Genomic DNA, 16,966 nt, shown 5'->3' with positions numbered 1-16,966 from the left:
CAAGTGCTATTCACGCAAACTGACAGATCTGAAAATTCATTTCCATAAGCAATGCAACGTTCTGGCGAGCCTCGTTTCTCCTATTACCTTGTACGGGTCTAACTGTCCCCCTGTCATCCTGCCCACCACACCCCCCCCCAACCGTCTGGTTGGCGCAGTTTGGGGAGAATAAATGAGTGAAAGCAGCTCCTGTAACGAGGGTGCCAACTCAGGTTAGGGCTGCCACCCAACCCCACTAAACATCTGTGAGCGCTTCAGTCTGCTTCAATGAGGCGGGGCAACATCGGGGAGGGCGGGGCACTTTCGGCGGGCAAGGCAGTTTGGAGTAGTGATTAATCCAGCTATGCGCATGTGCAGAAAACACCACCTTTGTGCAAGCATGGCAGGGTATTTCTGTGTAGCGCCTACCCATCCACTTTAAAATGGTTGAGGTAATTGTGGAATAAAGCCACATCTGTTTCTCTCCATAGTTTTATCGTGTCCTGAGTAAACCCACATTATGTAAATACGTTACTGTATATGTTTCAGTGTCTTTATTTATAAGCCTGTATTGTCTCCTTCTATAATACACACCTCAGCTGTGTTAATGACAATCAGGGCCAACTTATTTGTACACAAAAGAAACGAAAATCCGTTTAACCCAGCCCACAGCAGTTTAACACAAAGGACAAGAACACATATCCAAAAACCTCCAAAAACAACACCACCAAAAACATACAAAAACAGAGAGAACAAAGCAAAAACAAAACAAAACACACAAACAGCCAACAACACAGTACAACCAGTGCATCACAGTCCAAAAACTCCACTGTCCAGAGAACAAACGCCAGCCAGGATGACCGTCGGTGTGGGTTTCATTTCTGCTCGGGTACAATATCGTCTCGGGGTCCTTCGACTACATATGACGTCACGGATTATGTTGCTAGGTCAGTGGCGCCGTAAATGGGTATAATGTTATGAAGATTCTGAGGCCGCCAGACTAGAGGGGGCGCCAGACCAGAGGGGGCGCCACAACAGTGCTCAGTTGTTGTTGTTTTTTTTAATAAATGTATTTCTAGTTTTTCCCCTTATCCCACCCGATTACCCAATGGCATATGGCCAGATCTTGTCGAAGACTTCTCTGATTCGCGAACCACAGGAAGGAGAGAGCCACAGGAAAGAGCCCACAAGTTCAAACTGGGCTATGGTGGTGTAAACTACTAATAAGACACGTTAGTCCCTAGCTAACGGGACTGACCCTCTAGCCGAGCGGTTAGTGATGTCGCCTTGTGGTGCAGTACACCCCGTATCGAATGCCGCACCGGGCAAGAAAATAACCGGTTACAGTGGTATCACATTCCTTTTTGTTAAGAGCATTTTATATGTAAATTTGTCAAACTAAGAAGAAGATGAGTCCCTTATTGGAGAAGCTGTTGATGAGGGATTGTTGGGCAAGCTGGTAGCATGGGATGAAGGTGGAAGAAGGGGTTTAATGTTTAGAGAAGTCAGAAAAATAATAAAATAATTATTTGATTCATTAAACAGATAAAGGGCACTCAGTCACAGACAGCCCAGGGGCACAAAATCCTTGGCGGCACCCCTGTGCTAGCTAGTGTTATTATTTAGCTGTGTGTTTTTTTACAATTCACGTTGACATAGAGTTGGTTAGTAAAGGTGCGAGGGTCGAAGTCCCGAGCTGCGTCTAAGGAGCAAGGCCGCAGGCTCGGGGGTGTCCTGGACGAGCGAATGCGCGTGAGGGCCGAAGGCCCGAGCTACATCTAACGTTAATCTGCTGTTTCCTGCTGTCCCTTAACTCAACTAGCCCCTACCCAAGCCCCTACCCAATCACAATGCATGAAGCAGTGATGTCATCTGTAGTAGCAGGACCCCGAGCACATCTGGTAGGGCGAGTAGATCAAGTACCGACATCGGAACTGCAGGTCTACAGCCCCACCTACAGCCCCACCAAGAATTGTGTTAGCCCCACTTTAGCCCCAACATGGAACAACCAAGAAAATTACCAAGCAGGATTAGCCAACCCAGCACCTCCACATTAGCCTGGCATTGCTAGACCAATTTGCAAATGCGAAGGAAAACTCATTTTTGATCTCCAAGTGGTGTTATCAACGGGCACAGACCAAATGCCGCCATTAAAGTGATGACATCATTTTTGTAAACAGAACGGACAAACATTCGGATAAATTAGCTTGCTAGCTAGAGCCACTGACATTTTTTGTAAGTTATAATCACTCATACGAACAATTACGCTGCCAAATATGAAACTCTCAGACATGTTGTTTACTGTTGGTGTTCAGCACTTCCGATAGGCTGATGTGACACATTATTTGTGTTTATACACTACATGTTATGTTCTTGTTTTAAATGCTGCCGCCGCGCAGCATGCAGTGGACGGATGTGCCTGACAACATGAATGAGTTGAAATAGCATGAATAGTATTGTCTAAACTCGGTAGTAGTAGGGTCCGTCCGCATCTATTGCGCTTGATGTAATTTTGCGTGTGAAAAAGGGAGCATGCAATCCTCTAACCCATAGTCGCCTAATGTGTGGTATTTCTAGCTGTTGGGAGGGGGTGCTATTCTATTGTGTATGTACTTACATTGAAATTCTGACATTGATTTGAGCCACGCCACTGTATGGATTAGCCCCACCGTAATTTAGCCAAAAAAATAGTCTGCCGTCGCCACTGCGTCTGCATGGGCTAGCAATTAGCTTAGCCTGCCCCGTCTCCGCATCCCGTCAGACTGCCCTTGGTGTTTCCTCCTCAGGCACAGCTCCAGGCAGGGCCGGGGTCCCTGGGCCCATCGGATACGGCAGATCAGGCTCCCCCAGCCGATCCAACGCCAGCTCTCCCAGCCAGACACCCTGAGCACTCTCCCCCGCACTCCACATGACGACACAGACGCAGACAAAAACACCGCAAAGTCGACGCTAGGCGAGGCCGCCGCCAGACCGCCTCGGTGTTTCCTCTCGAGCAGGGCTGAGCAGTTAGCTTAGCCTGCCCCGCTTCCGTGTCCTGTCAGACCGCCCTCGGTGTTTCCTCTTCGGGCCCACAGGACGCAGCAGACCAAGCTCTCTCAGCCGATCCACTGCTAGCTCTCCCAGCCAAGCGAAATCGACGATCAAAATAAAAACTTCACACGATGACACAAACTTAGACGTAGACGTGGACAAACACATTGCATCATCGGTACTGGGGGAGGCTGCTGCAAACGCGAGCCCGCGCCGCCATCTTCCCAAAAGACCTAAGAGAAACTGATGTCAACCAGGTGAGCATGATCACCGCATGTAAATGGAGATCAACCGTGAACCCTACTGACTTTCTAAATGCATATCTCCATCTCCTAAATGCTTACTAAGCCCCTTTGCGTCCCCACACTGCATGCATCCCCAAGTCTTTCACCCGTAATCGAATCAAAGGTAGCAAAGGGACAAGGTGAGGCTTAAGAACCATTCATTTACCCGAGCGAGGATTGAGCTGCCAACTCTCACTCAAAGCGACAAAATATGCAAAGTATATTCTCGAGTCACTAAAACACCGCTTAATGTTCAAAATAGGGAGTGATGCAGGTTCCTCACCGTAACAGATGAGAACTTGTTACGTCATCCTAAGGCTCGTCGTTTAGTGCAGCATTAAATGATGACTCATTTCAGATACGACCTTTGTTTGGTACCCATAACTGAACCGCAGGCATTGACAACACTTTTTGTGGTGCACGTAGTTCTCTCTAGTCCTCTGCATTGTAAAACAGACCCGAGTCTCACCACATTTTCAGCTCCGTTGCATTGTACCACTCAAAAGCATGGGGGATGTGTGTGCTATGATTGTCTTTTGTGTGACTGAGCTTGTGTGATGAATAGTGAGTGTGTGTGTGTGTATGCGTGTGAGGGAAGAGAGGGATGCAAAGAGATAGACAGAGACTATGAGGGAGGGAGATGAGACACAGAACAAGCTATTGCAGAATGAAAGAGTGTTGTAGCAGGAGTGCAGCAGCCAAAGTGTGTTCCTGTGTGTAACAGAGTGGTTGAACAGATGTAATCACTGTGTGTGTGAATGCAGAGGTAATAACTCTGCAGCGAAAGCCACAGAAGTGGATCCATCTCTGTCTTGAGGACACAGTCCAATCAGGATGAAAAAAACCTCAGCCTACAGATCAAGAACCGGGGTTCAAAGGCCAGGCGTGACTCATTTCGGGAGTTCACTTCTGCAGGATACAGAAGAGAACTGTTAGAGATGAGCAGATGGGAATGGTTGGCAGTTGGCGATTAAAGACAGCATTTTTTTTTAATATGGTAAGGACATACATGAGTGCATTATAACAGGATAGGAATCTCTCAAGCTGTGGCAGAGATTTGGCTGGTTGCAAAGAAGACACTAATCCACCACTAAACTATAGATCACACAGTCTGGGGCTTGCATCTGTCCATATGTAGTCTATTTTGTCTTCCCTCTGGACTTGCCTGCAGGACAGAGGTAAGAATTTTAAATGCACTGGCCACTGAAAAATCAGACCTCTGGTGTTGGAATAGAATTTGTTGCCATGGCAAGTCTCCTGTATCTAAAGCACAGTGCTGTCCACTATTGTTGAGGAAGAAGGGTTGCCATGGGGACCAGGTACTGTGTTATGATGAATAAGGTGGAGGGGTTGTTAGGACAGCGTTGAAGCAGATGTTAAGAGTTGGCGGAGGCTGGCGAGGAGCAGTTTAGCACCAGTGGAAATGCCGTTCTGAACTGTTGACCCTACACGGTGCATGCTGAGCCCACATATTGTCCATCCAATCAGAAATGCAGCTTTCTTCTGATATGTACAGCACAGGACTGCACATGTGCCTCTATCCTTCATCACATACAGAGTGGCTCCCCCCTCCCTTTTTCTCCCCAGTTGTACTTGGCCAATTACCCCACTCTTACGAGCTGTTCTGGTCGCTGCTCCACCCCCTCTGCCGATCCGTGGAGGGTTGCAGACTACCACATGTCTCCTCCGATACACGTGGAGTCGCCAGCCGCTTCTTTTCATCTGACAGTAAGGAGTTTCACCAGGGGGACATAGCGCATGGGAGGATCACGCTATTCCCCCCAAGCCACCCCCCGAACAGGTTCCCTGACCGACCAGAGGAGGCGCTAGTGCAACGAACAGGACACATACCTACATCCGTCTCCCCACCTGCAGACAGCCAATTGTGTCTGTAGGGACACCCAACCAAGCCGGTGGTAACACGGGAATTTGATCCCTGTGTTTTTAGGCAACAGAATAGACCACTACGCTACCCGGACGCCCCAGTGGCTTTAAGCGTCACACATCACTCCCATGCAATTGTATGATGACTCTCACATGCACATATTCACGCCAGCTAATTGGGTAACATTACTGACTGACTGCAGATTTTCCAAAAAACTGTTTTACTAAATACAATTTTTAAGCACAACTGATGATATTTATGCTAAAATTCATAATTTGATATCAAAGACATTTGCAGAAATATCTATAAAGGCTCTGTTTTCAATAACCGTGATTACAAAAGCAAAAAAAAAAACAGGTAATACATCCAAAACAATACTGACAAAATAACACAAAAAATGGATGATCATTTACATTCCCATCTCTTAAGGAAAGGGGTCAGTTCAGTCAAAGATTAAGGTAGCATTCGCTTGGATACATTCATGACATGAAATGATCCCTGTCCCTTTTTAGCAAACAATTTTCAAAGGAAAGAAAAAGAAACAGTGATCGAAAGGATTCCAGCTAGGATTTTTTTTTTTGGCACTGCCGACCGAGCAGTTGTCATGTAGGTACGCCGTGTTGCTCTCCAGCCCTGAAAGACTTACTTCACATGGACAACATGGACAACAGCAACACAGGTGTCAGAGGAACACAAACACCAGAAAGGACTGCTACTCAAGACCAATTACAAAGAAACACGGCTACTGAGGACGGGAGACAAATCAATTTAAATATGAAACAAAATAGAGAAAGACAGGCCAGGGGATCCCACAAAGTAAACCACATTAGACATGCATGCTACACAGAATGCCTGTGTCAAGGCCGCTATGTAGACAAATGTAAAACAGCCATATGTCCAACATCTAGATTAACGTATTTGGGCTCTTTTTTTTTTCCATTTTCAGACAACACACGTACCAGTGCAAGCAATGCACCCGTTTTCACTTAGTTTATGAATATGTGAGTACATAGTCTTATAAATGTACATACTGTACATGATTTCATACAGATTCATTTGTGCTGACACAAACTCCCTCTGCAACACACACTCTCACACGCACGCACACACCTTTTATCATACATATGCTAGCAGATTGGCTTGGTTTTGCAGACCTTATACTCTTGTTGGACCACCGATCAGAAGCAGAAGAGGCCATGGTAACCTGTTTTGGCAGTTCAGGGAGAGGGTTCAGAGGGCAGGCTCACTATGCAGCCTTGCACCTTTCTCTTCCATCTAGCCGTGCCTCCACAGTGCGGCTTTAACAATTTATGTTTCCCTTGACTGTCCATATGTTTCACCAGCAAAAGCGATGCCTTATCGGTAGGGGAGAAGCAATGTGGAGGAGTGTTGGCATGTGTTCCCTGTACTGAGTAAGTGATTCCCCAGGGATGCGTCTGGGCCCCATCAAGGAACTGTGCTGTGCAGCATTAAGTGTTGACGTCACGCCATGGTGTACCCGTAGCTCCCACAATGCAGCGCTACCAGCAGGCGGTCTCTCAGGACTTCCTCGCTAGGGTATTCTGGGAGCTTCAGCATGTTGATGCTATGAGGAATAGTGGGAACATGGGGATGGGTAGGTTGGGGTGGCAACAGTTGAAGGACATGGTCAACACGGAAAGAGGCACTAGTGATGGCAGGTTAATACGGTGTTATTATGGCTATAATTGAGCTGCTGTGAGGAGTGGTGATTTCCGCAGTAGTCTCATAGCTACCTAAAGAAAGACCTGTGGTGATAAAAATTACCTGTCGCTCATTTCACCATGCAAAGTCTTGATCTTTTCAAACTTGCCACACAACTAAAACATCAGGGGACGAGAATAACACAATTCCACACTAGATGCACACAGAAGCAACACACTGCCCTCTAGTGCTCTCTATCTCTACTGTCTTTATTTTTTTATTTTATTTTTTTAAATTTCCCTGCATATACCACTCTTTCAAGGATTACTCTCCAAATGTTTGGGAACAAGATGACCCAGTATGTGAGCAAGAGATAGCGTGTGTTCCTCACCAGGTGCTGGAGGTAGGCAGTAAGTTGGATGTGTATGGCACCGCAGCTATTGTAAATTTCTGTAGGCCACTTCCACCCATCAGGTAAGCGAAGCCACCGTGAGGGACCCTGGAGCTGAGAGAGAGGGATGTGGATGGAGAGGTAAGACTCACCGGTGTGAGTAACCGAATAAATGTGTGAGGGATTTACAGTAGCTACTGATGCCCTTATTTAAGACTGTCGTCAACAGAGTGGTCGAACCTTCCAGTGACAAACTGTAGCAGCAGCACCCGCTCTTCCTGAGTAAGACTCTTCACAACTTCCCAGAACCACTACGAGGCAATAGGAGAGAAAATGCATTGAAAGACGACAATCACAGAGTGTAGTGTTATCAGTGCTACTGGTATCCACCTTCAATGTCAGATAATTTGGTTTTGGTTAACTTTGGAAGATTATTTGGGACTTAAATAACTATAATTATCAGAGGACAACCCACACTACCGCACTGCAATCGGCAATGTTTTTTTTTCATTATCTGCATGGAAAAACATTTTTTGTAATCCAAAAAAATACAAATAAATCCAAAAAATCTTTCAGTCATCCTCACATGGCCAATTTAGGAAAAAGAAGTTCTCCTTCATGTGAACATATAAAAAACTGATGGATTTTTTTTTTAACTCTTTAAACAAGTTCACTTCGCCAGGCACTTATACAACCCTAACAGGTAAATACATTAATAGCAATGAAAGAAGTGCAGCCCTGCTTTCTCTAAGTAGTTAAAGCATATTAAACCAACCCCTGTAAAAGATGGCCACACCTGAATGACTGGTTCATGAAGGTCATAGCCACTGGTGTACTCTGTGTTTCTGTTCCAGTCCTGCACATCAATCTCCGGCATCCCTGAGAGGAGTAACTCCTGCACAAACACACAACATGCAAGTTAATACAGGCCTATTGCTTCTTTCACTGAGCAAGAAAAAAAAAAGCAGAAAAAGAATAACACAACACATAGGGTAACAGGAAACTAGGTAAATATATTATACACTTTCACAGAGGAAAAAAAGAAAATGGAATCGGTTATCTCTTCAAAATCGGAAGATCACAACATTGTTGTGACACAAAACACATCCTACTCATATCTCTACTCTTCTGAGAGTTGTCAACAGACACGCAATGACTGCATGACCGAGGCATGTCCAATAAACACGGGGAGGGATAATCGTCCCGACACCCTATTGATCCAGGCACAAGTAAGGACAGGCAACGGGAATCTGCCGACACACACAGAAAAAAATCCATCTCGTGGAGCCAGAGAAAGGGGAGGGGCTTCAAGGTGACCCAGACATCCTGGTGACACCTCTGGCCAGACATGGCTAATCAATCCCCAAATCACCCAACCAGGCAGACAGGCAGGGAGGGGACGGGGGAATACAAACGGAGAAGACGAGCAGGGTTTAGAGGATACAAGGAGGAGAGAGAGAGAGGGAGAGGTAAGGGGAGGACAACAGAGGTGAGGAGGAAACTAACCAATTCGTATTCATCAAAAAGCTGGATGAGTGAGGGGGGGATGAAGGTGTGAAATCCATGCAGAAAGGCATTTATTTGAGGCTGGATGGCTCGTGTCATTCTCAGCTCTGTCACCAGCTGCACATACTCCGCCTGAAAGATCAGACCAGAAGAGATCAAAGTATAACAGAAATATTGATAGAGACTTGGGGGATGGGCTGGGGTGTGTGTGAGGGTGTCATCCATTGGTAACCTTCCCACGTAGAGTTTGGGCATTGAAGCCCAGTTAGACAAAGTTAACATTCTCTACCTTGTGAGACACTGCCATCTGAAGGGAAGTTGCAGTACTACATGCTCTAGTTCTGCCTCTCACTCATTCAAGAGAGATCAATCCTTCATTAAAGCCGAACTTTTCATGAATTCACTGGAGAAGGCCTCTTAACAAGAAACACCATGGGCAACCATTACGTTTTTGTTTTTTTTTTGTCATTTGATAGCTGTGTCTCAAACACAACACAACTCCTTACATTATATTGACAACTGGCAGCTTATGTTTCATTCACCTTCAGGATGTATTGCAATAAAACTGATCCTGGACTGACCTTGTTGTCCTGAGTGACCAGGATGCTGGTGCCCCCAGGTTTTAGAGGCACTTCCTCCATGGCCCCAAACACATCTGTCTCCACAGAAAACGTCAGCTCCAGACCCAGGTCACTGATGTCATTGTCCAGGATCCACTGGAGGTTTTTAGCATATTCAGGATCGATGGACGACACATCCTGGTAGTTGACAGGGATCCCTTGAAAACACAACAGACACATCCAAATAAACTTACACAATATATTTTAGATTACAAGCACACCTATACATGCATACTTACTATACCATAAAAGTTAGAACAAAAAAACAGCTTAAATTGTTGACAGAAAAACGCCGACAACCTAATATGTGTTTGTAGAAGGAGCGGGTGAAGTAGATGTTAACCAGCTGACGGTGGTACAGTGCCAGACCCAGGATCTGTCCCGCAAATCTGAAGTAATTCAGATGATCTGGATTCACTGAAGAGTTACTGTTTGGCTGAAATGTGGTACCTACACAGTGATTACAAAGAAATATGCAGATACAGTAAGTACCCTCCTCCAAGTGTAGCAACACTGCATGCTAGTATTGTTGTCTTCTTTGCATCAATTGACACCAAACCATAACGGTAAAATTGAGCATAAAACGTGTTGCACAAATCAGATATGATACGAATCAGAATCATATGTTAACATACAAATATTGTGCGATAATGTGACCATACCATCAGCTGACTGTGTAAAGAGAGCGTAGTCTGGATTTATGATCTCATTGGACAGGATGTCAAACCACTCCCTAACAACACCCTGGCCCTGCAACACAAAATTAACGTTCAAGAGTTGTTGTATACCTTAATGGACTACAATGACCTTTTACAGCATAGAGCACCACATCACCACAAAACAACACAGAACTGGATTATTTGCTGATCGAACAGCTGCTATCATACAAGTGGGCAGTAGAAAAGTGTTAACTGAAAGCAAATGTAACATAACTATAGGGTTCCAGCAGCTTCACCACTTGGGCCCCTTAATTTTCTTTTTTTTTTTCCCCAATTGTACTTGGCCAATTACCCCACTCTTCCGAGCCGTCCCGGTCTCTGCTCCACCCCCTCTGCCGATCCAGAAAGGGCTTCAGACTACTACATGCCTCCTCCTATACATGTGGAGTCGCGAGCCGCTTCTTTTCACCTGACAGTGAGGAGTTTCACCAGGGGGATGTAGCGCATGGGAGGATCACGCTATTCTCCCCAGTTCCCCCTCCCCCTTGAACAGGCGCCCCAACCGACCAGAGAAGGTGCTAGTGCAGTGCCCAGGACACACACCCACATCCGACTTCCCAACTGCAGACACGGCCAATTGTGTCTGTAGGGACGCCCGACCAAGCTGGAGGTAACACAGGGATTTGAACCGGTAATCCCCATGTCGGTAGGCAACGGAATAGACTGCCATGCCACCCGGACGTGGACTCCTTAATTATATGAAGGTGACACCCACCATCCCTTCCTCGCCATGGAACCGGACAGCAATGCCCTGTTTGAGTTTCTCATTGGTGGAATTGGAGACCATTTCACAGCTACTCCAGAATATGGAGTCTATTGACAAAACCCAAAATAGAAACAGAAAAAAATAACATTGTTTATGCTGTATAACACACTAAAAGGGCAACAAAAAAACAAAACACAAAAAAACAAAGGTGGAGGAAAGACTGGACAACGTTGCAGTAGGTACCTCTGTGGATAAGCAGAATGTCGTTCTCGTTAACCGGCCGATGGACCATGTCTGAATCTGGCTGCCCAGCTAACAGATGCTCATAGAACCACTCGCAGCGGTCCTTGAAGGGCTGCAAAGAAGAAAACAACACTTCCTCAGCACTCTTGAAAACTAAATACACCAACACCCATCCCCTACCCTCATCCTTCGCTCTACTCTCCACTCATAGTCAGTGGTTTTTTTAGTCTCAGCTGATGGCTCCAAAGTCTCCACTGTTGAACTACTAGTCTGTAATGCAGAGATGAGGCTGGGGTCTATTTGCATAATGTATGCCTTTGTTCTCTGAGCAGCCGAGATAGAGGGAGGAACGATGGAGCGGGGGGGGGGGGTTCCCCCAGGGCTGTGGGGCATACCGAGAGAGGAATCAGGAGATGGAATCAAATTCGCCAGGTTAAAGTCTGTAATTAAAACACAGCCTGCTCCCAGGTGGGCCCTAATCCATGGGTAACGAGGCTCGCACGCGGCAGCTCAAATATTAACACTGAAGAGTGCCTGAATGCCGTACAACTTGGAGAAGCACTTAAAATTTATGAAACCATATAAACGGAACTTGTGCCAATGCGACGGCGGTAGAACACAGTTAAATGATCCCCACTGTGGAGACACATTTCATTTCAAAGTCACTTTCCATGCAGTCCCGGAAGACAGAGAGAGAGAGAGAGAGAGAGAGAGAGAGAGAGAGAGAGAGAGAGAGAGAGAGAGAGAGAGAGAGAGAGAGAGAGAGAGAGAGAGAGAGAGAGAGAGAGAGAGAGAGAGAGAGAGAGAGAGAGAGAGAGAGAGAGAGAGACACAGAGAGAGAGAGACACAGAGAGAGAGAGACACAGAGAGAGAGAGACACAGAGAGAGAGAGAGGCTCCAACAACTCATCAAATTGTGAGGCTATGAAATCAGAAACACTCAGGAACACTTCATTTGTCATTTCACTTCATGCACTTGCGTACATGAAATGAAACAAAATACTGTTTCCCCCAGCCCACAGCAGTACAACACAAACACAACACACATCCAAAAACTACAAGAACACATATATCCAAACTAACACATATATCCAAACTAAACAAAAAAATCACTGTCTAAGAGAATGAATGCCAGCCAAGATAAATGTCGGAATGGCCGGTCTGCATGGATTAGCAGTTAGTTTAGCCCACCCCGCTTCCATGTCCTGTCAGACCACCCTCGGCATTTCCTCCTCAAGTGCAGCTCCAGGCAGGGGCCATGGTCCCCAGGCCCACTGGACAAAGCACACCAAGCTCTCCCTGCCAATCCAGCACCAGCTCGCCCAGCCACACACCCTCGACACACCTCTCTGCACTCCTCATGACGACATCAAAAACACCACAGTCAACGCCAGGTGAGGCCACTGCCACACCACCCTCAATGTTATAGGAACTGCCGGTCTGCATGGGCTAGCAGTTAGCTTAGCCTATCTTGCTCTCCCAGCCGATCCAGCACCAACACTCCCAGCCATCAAATGAAGACAAAACTTAGATGCAGACATGTACAAAAACACTGCATGGACGGTACTGGGTGAGGCCGCCGCAAATGTGAATTCGCGCCGCCATCTTCTGACACCAGCACTGGGTGAGGCTGCTGTAAATGTGAATTCACGCAGCCATCTTCCTACACCGGAAGCAGTCTGAAGATTGCTGTTGCATCATGTTTAGAACTTAAACGGCTAAAATGAAACCTACTAATACACACGAGATCTGAAAAGTGGTGTACATTACTGCACACATTGTACAGCCTCAGAAACTGTGTATGTGACGTACTGTGAGAAATTTCCCAAGGTCAAGTCTTTTCCGTAAAAAGGGGTTTGGGAAAAAACAATGACACTCTGGTTTCCTCCAGGGACTGAGTCTGTGCTTCCTGGTTCTGAGTTCACTGTCCACTTCCCGTATCGCTCCCTTTGCCAAAAACCAGAAAACTGACATCCGAAAAGATTAAGTCAATCACAAACCTCACCTGTCCTTTAATGATGTGCATGAAGCGTGACATCAACTCCGGACATTCCAGAAGGAAGTGGAAATGATTAAAGATAATCTTTGGATTCCTGAGAGCGGGAGGAAGACAGACAGACAGAACCAAAGAGAGAGGAAAGGATGGACACAAAGAGAATAAAGGGAGAAAAGGGGAGAGGAAATGGCATAGAGAGTACAAATTGAGAGGAAGGGAGTAGCTGGATCAATACTGAGTCTTGAGTACTATGTGAGGGGGGTGGTACCTGGCACAGCGCCATATTGACTCACCTGGTAACAAAACATTTGAGTACCTCGTCATGCTTGCAGACAAACTCAATGAAGCGAGGGGATGTCATTCTAGATGAGGAAAGAGGGGAAAATGGAGACAGAGGAAGACTGGGTGAGACAGGAAAGAAGAGGGCTATAGAAGGAGGTGGAAAATAACTAAAGCTCTGCTGCTGAATCTGCACTCTGATGAAAATGGAGACTACTGATTCATCTCTAAACCAACACAATTTCTAAACTCAAGGCTGTTTGCCGTGAACTGGAAAACAATTGCTTATGCAATGCCAATGGAATGGGAAAGAACAAAAATAACTTAAAAAAAATCAAGAGAAGTCCAACTTCAGCAACTCAGTTCTATTTAGTGTTGCTATAGGAGCTCTTAATGACCTATCTTTATGTTTTTATGGCTCTGGCTAATGGGGCAGAGGGAGCTTGGAGGATCGAATGGAGAGACATTAATAACTTAACAAACCTAAGGTAGATAGGAGGAGGTAAATGACCCAAGGGTGGTCACAATGGAAACCAACTGGAAGAATGATATTAAAACACTCAGAAATTAGAAAATAATAGGCACAAAACTTGCCCAGTATCTCCTGCATGCTTTGATGAGTGCTGTATAATACAAAAGAAAATCAAATAATTCCTTACTGCACATAAAAAGACTTGATATCTATTTGACAAACCTAGGAGAGCTAAAATGGGCTGCATTTTTGATTGAACCTCTATGTATACTTATACATTAACGCACCCCATCTCTTGATGGTGCTTCTTAATTTTACATTCCCCTGTCTTTACAGGTTGGAGATTAAAGTGTTTAAAAGGTAAGAGGTGAGGATGGATGCTCACCCTTGCGGCATTTGACAGGAGCAGCACATGTAAAAGGCCTGGATCACTGCGCTGAGCCGATTGGCTGTCATGGAGATGACATCCTCCCCATCGGCACACACATCTGATGTTTCCATGACAACCTGAGGGCCCAGCGAGGAGGGTAACATCGCTGAGGGGAAGGGTGACCCCGTGGAGATGGATGGGTCAGCCTCCCGCTGTTTGAGGAGGAGGGAAGCGATCTCGCTGCCCGAGGAGGTGGGGTTTCTTCTGTTTCTGTCCAGCTCGGTGGAGATCAATACCAGCCACTCATCCAGAGAGTGCCAAAGAAGCTCCAAAGGCTGGGAGGAGGAAGAAAAGATCAGGGAAGAGAGAGAGAGAGGGTAAGAGAGAGACAGAAAAGAAGGGGACTGATCCACTGAGAGGTAAATGTGATGGGGAAATGTCTTTGTTCAGCAGCTGTATTGGCACAGATAAAACAGTCTCTCGGAAAGAGCTAACCATGCAAACCATGCTATCACACAATCACACCCCCACGGAGATGGGCTCTCTCTACACATCCCCAAAACGGAGTTGATAACAGTAATCATTTTCAAATGGCTTTAATTATCATCAAGCAAATCATAATGGCCTAAGTGATTGGAATTTTGTCCAATGCAACTTGAAATTTAGCAGCTTCACATTTTTATTTATTTTAAACAAATAAAAATGTAACTGAGATAACCGAGAATGATTTTAAGCTCAGACAACACAGAGTCTATTCCCCAGATAACAACATGATATAGCTGCCTGTCCAGGTTTATGATTAACTCCCTGCAAATATTAATATCTTTGTAACTCACAACTGGGACACCAAATTCTCCCCAGCAACTCTGGTGCTTCCTGCTGCATATTGTTGTCTTACACATATCTGCATCACCAATGGAGTGAGTCAGTCTTAGCGTCATTGTTCAACTTTTGGAAGGCTAGGGGTGTCCGAGTAGCGTAGCAGTTTTTTTCGTTGCCTACCAATGCAGGGATCACCGGTTTGAATCCCCGTGTTACCTCAGGTGTAACAGTCCAAGATATACCCCCTGGCCAGACTACACCCTAGGTTAAAGTGGGCCGGGGTTAAAGTGGGCTAGCCGCTTTTATACCCCGGGTACATTATGGGCTAGTCCAGTTTATACCCCGGGGTATTATTTAGGCTATGCTATTTCATATCCCCTTAGGCCAGATTATACCCCCCACATTCAGACCTGGGGTTAAAGTGGGCTAACTTGTTTTATACCCCGGGTATATTCTGGGCTAGTCCAGTTTATACCCCGGGGTATTATTTAGGCTAGGCTATTTCATACCCTTCTAAACCAGATTATACCCACCACACTCAGATACACAAAATAATCAAGGATACAGTATTCAATTTTGATTTTATTTCACACGCTGATGACACAACCTTATAAACTATCATACAGCGTGTGCCAACCATCTGGAACTGTGAAGAATCTAGAATAAAATGGAGGCTACAAAATAAAATAAAATGAAATAAAAAGGCTATATTAGTAAATCATACTAATCAATAAAGGGTCCCAGAGACCCTTTGTTCTCTCTCTTATGCTCTTGCCATTGTAACCTATGTTTGGACTGGGTACATGCAGTTTCTTGTATGTACCTTGCAAATACTCTGCTGTGAAACTCCTAGCAACTTGAAAGTCTTTGACCGTTAGTTGTACGCTGAAGAAGAAACCATCTTCTGAACATGAAGAACTTTGAACTCAAATAACTACAAGCTCTCAGGACTCTGAACCAATCTAGACTACTTGACATAACCACAGTGCTAAATTCTCTGAACTCTGAACTCCACCAAACGCTAACAGGTGTTCAAACAGTCTGAAAATAACCCGATCGCACTGCCCTCTCTCTAGTGTCAAAGGGGAACCACCGGCGGATGGCCCCTGCTTCCGAACCAAGTGTTCCAATGTCATCCATGTGTCTCTTCCACGCTGAGTTGAGTCTCTTCCACATTGAGTTGCACATACGAGTTTTGAAATAGTGCCCTCTGTAACCCGGCGGGGGGGGGGGGGGGTATAATCTGGACTAGAGGGATATAGTCTGGCCTAGCCCAAAATATACCCCGGTGTATAAACCAGCCTGGGCTATTTTATACCCCAGGGTATATTTTAGGCTAGGCCAGACTATACCCAGGTATAGTTTGGTGGGGGGTTAATCTGGCCTGCTACACCAGCTTGGTCAGGCGCCCCTACAGACACCAACTGACCGTGTTTGTGGGTGGGAAGTTGGATATAGGTATGTGTCCTGATTACTGCGCTAGCTTAGGTTGTTTTATTTTGTTTCGTTTCCCTGCGTTTTTTAACGCACTGACCAGTGTTGTATTCTGTACAATGACAAAAAAGGCGTTCTATTCAAATCTATGGTATTCTGTTCTATCCTATTCTATTCTATGTCAACAGAGCCTTCCCTGGCGACAAAGTCATACAGCCAAATGTCTCTACAGCAAAGTGCGACACATTTATGGATAGGACCTTGTTTAATATGAGCAGGAAGATGTGCTTTTTCTGTGAAAGACCTTACTTTAACCGAGGAGAACGGTGCAGGTCTGCCAGATTTGCCGCAGAGGTGCCACATGTGCAAAAGTATTGTTGTAGATCAATACTTTTGCACATTTGTCAAAACTAACAAAGTCCAGTTTGTTTCCATCTTCCGCTTCCGGTTTGGGAAGATGGCGGCACGAATTCACATTTGCAGTGGCCCCACCCAGTACCAGTGTGGGAACATGGTAGTGCGAATTCACGTTTGCAGCAGCCTCACCGAGTACCGTCCATGCAGTGTCT

At 45.7% G+C, this 16,966-nt stretch overlaps 1 protein-coding gene across 2 annotated transcripts in view; it reads right to left on the bottom strand.

Annotated features, from left to right (window-relative positions):
* Positions 1–5,387: 5,387 nt before the first annotated feature.
* Positions 5,388–16,966, bottom strand: part of hace1 (HECT domain and ankyrin repeat containing E3 ubiquitin protein ligase 1) — a 28,212-nt gene continuing 16,633 nt past the window's right edge. For both annotated transcript variants that reach the window (XM_056285732.1, XM_056285734.1), the window contains 13 exons: positions 14,157–14,476; positions 13,314–13,382; positions 13,030–13,117; positions 11,026–11,137; positions 10,792–10,889; positions 10,020–10,107; positions 9,658–9,807; positions 9,319–9,515; positions 8,738–8,869; positions 8,028–8,126; positions 7,472–7,542; positions 7,232–7,345; positions 5,388–6,763 (listed from right to left, as the gene is read on the bottom strand). In XM_056285732.1, coding sequence (XP_056141707.1) covers positions 6,661–6,763; positions 7,232–7,345; positions 7,472–7,542; positions 8,028–8,126; positions 8,738–8,869; positions 9,319–9,515; positions 9,658–9,807; positions 10,020–10,107; positions 10,792–10,889; positions 11,026–11,137; positions 13,030–13,117; positions 13,314–13,382; positions 14,157–14,476 — 1,641 coding nt within the window. In that variant the 3' untranslated portion in view covers positions 5,388–6,660. The remainder of the gene's footprint in view (positions 6,764–7,231; positions 7,346–7,471; positions 7,543–8,027; positions 8,127–8,737; positions 8,870–9,318; positions 9,516–9,657; positions 9,808–10,019; positions 10,108–10,791; positions 10,890–11,025; positions 11,138–13,029; positions 13,118–13,313; positions 13,383–14,156; positions 14,477–16,966) is intronic.

Source organism: Lampris incognitus, chromosome 9, assembly GCF_029633865.1.
Source record: "Lampris incognitus isolate fLamInc1 chromosome 9, fLamInc1.hap2, whole genome shotgun sequence".
Taxonomy (NCBI): domain Eukaryota; kingdom Metazoa; phylum Chordata; class Actinopteri; order Lampriformes; family Lampridae; genus Lampris; species Lampris incognitus.
The sequence above is the reverse complement of the archived record's forward strand: the minus strand, read 5'-3'. Positions and strand labels throughout refer to the sequence as shown.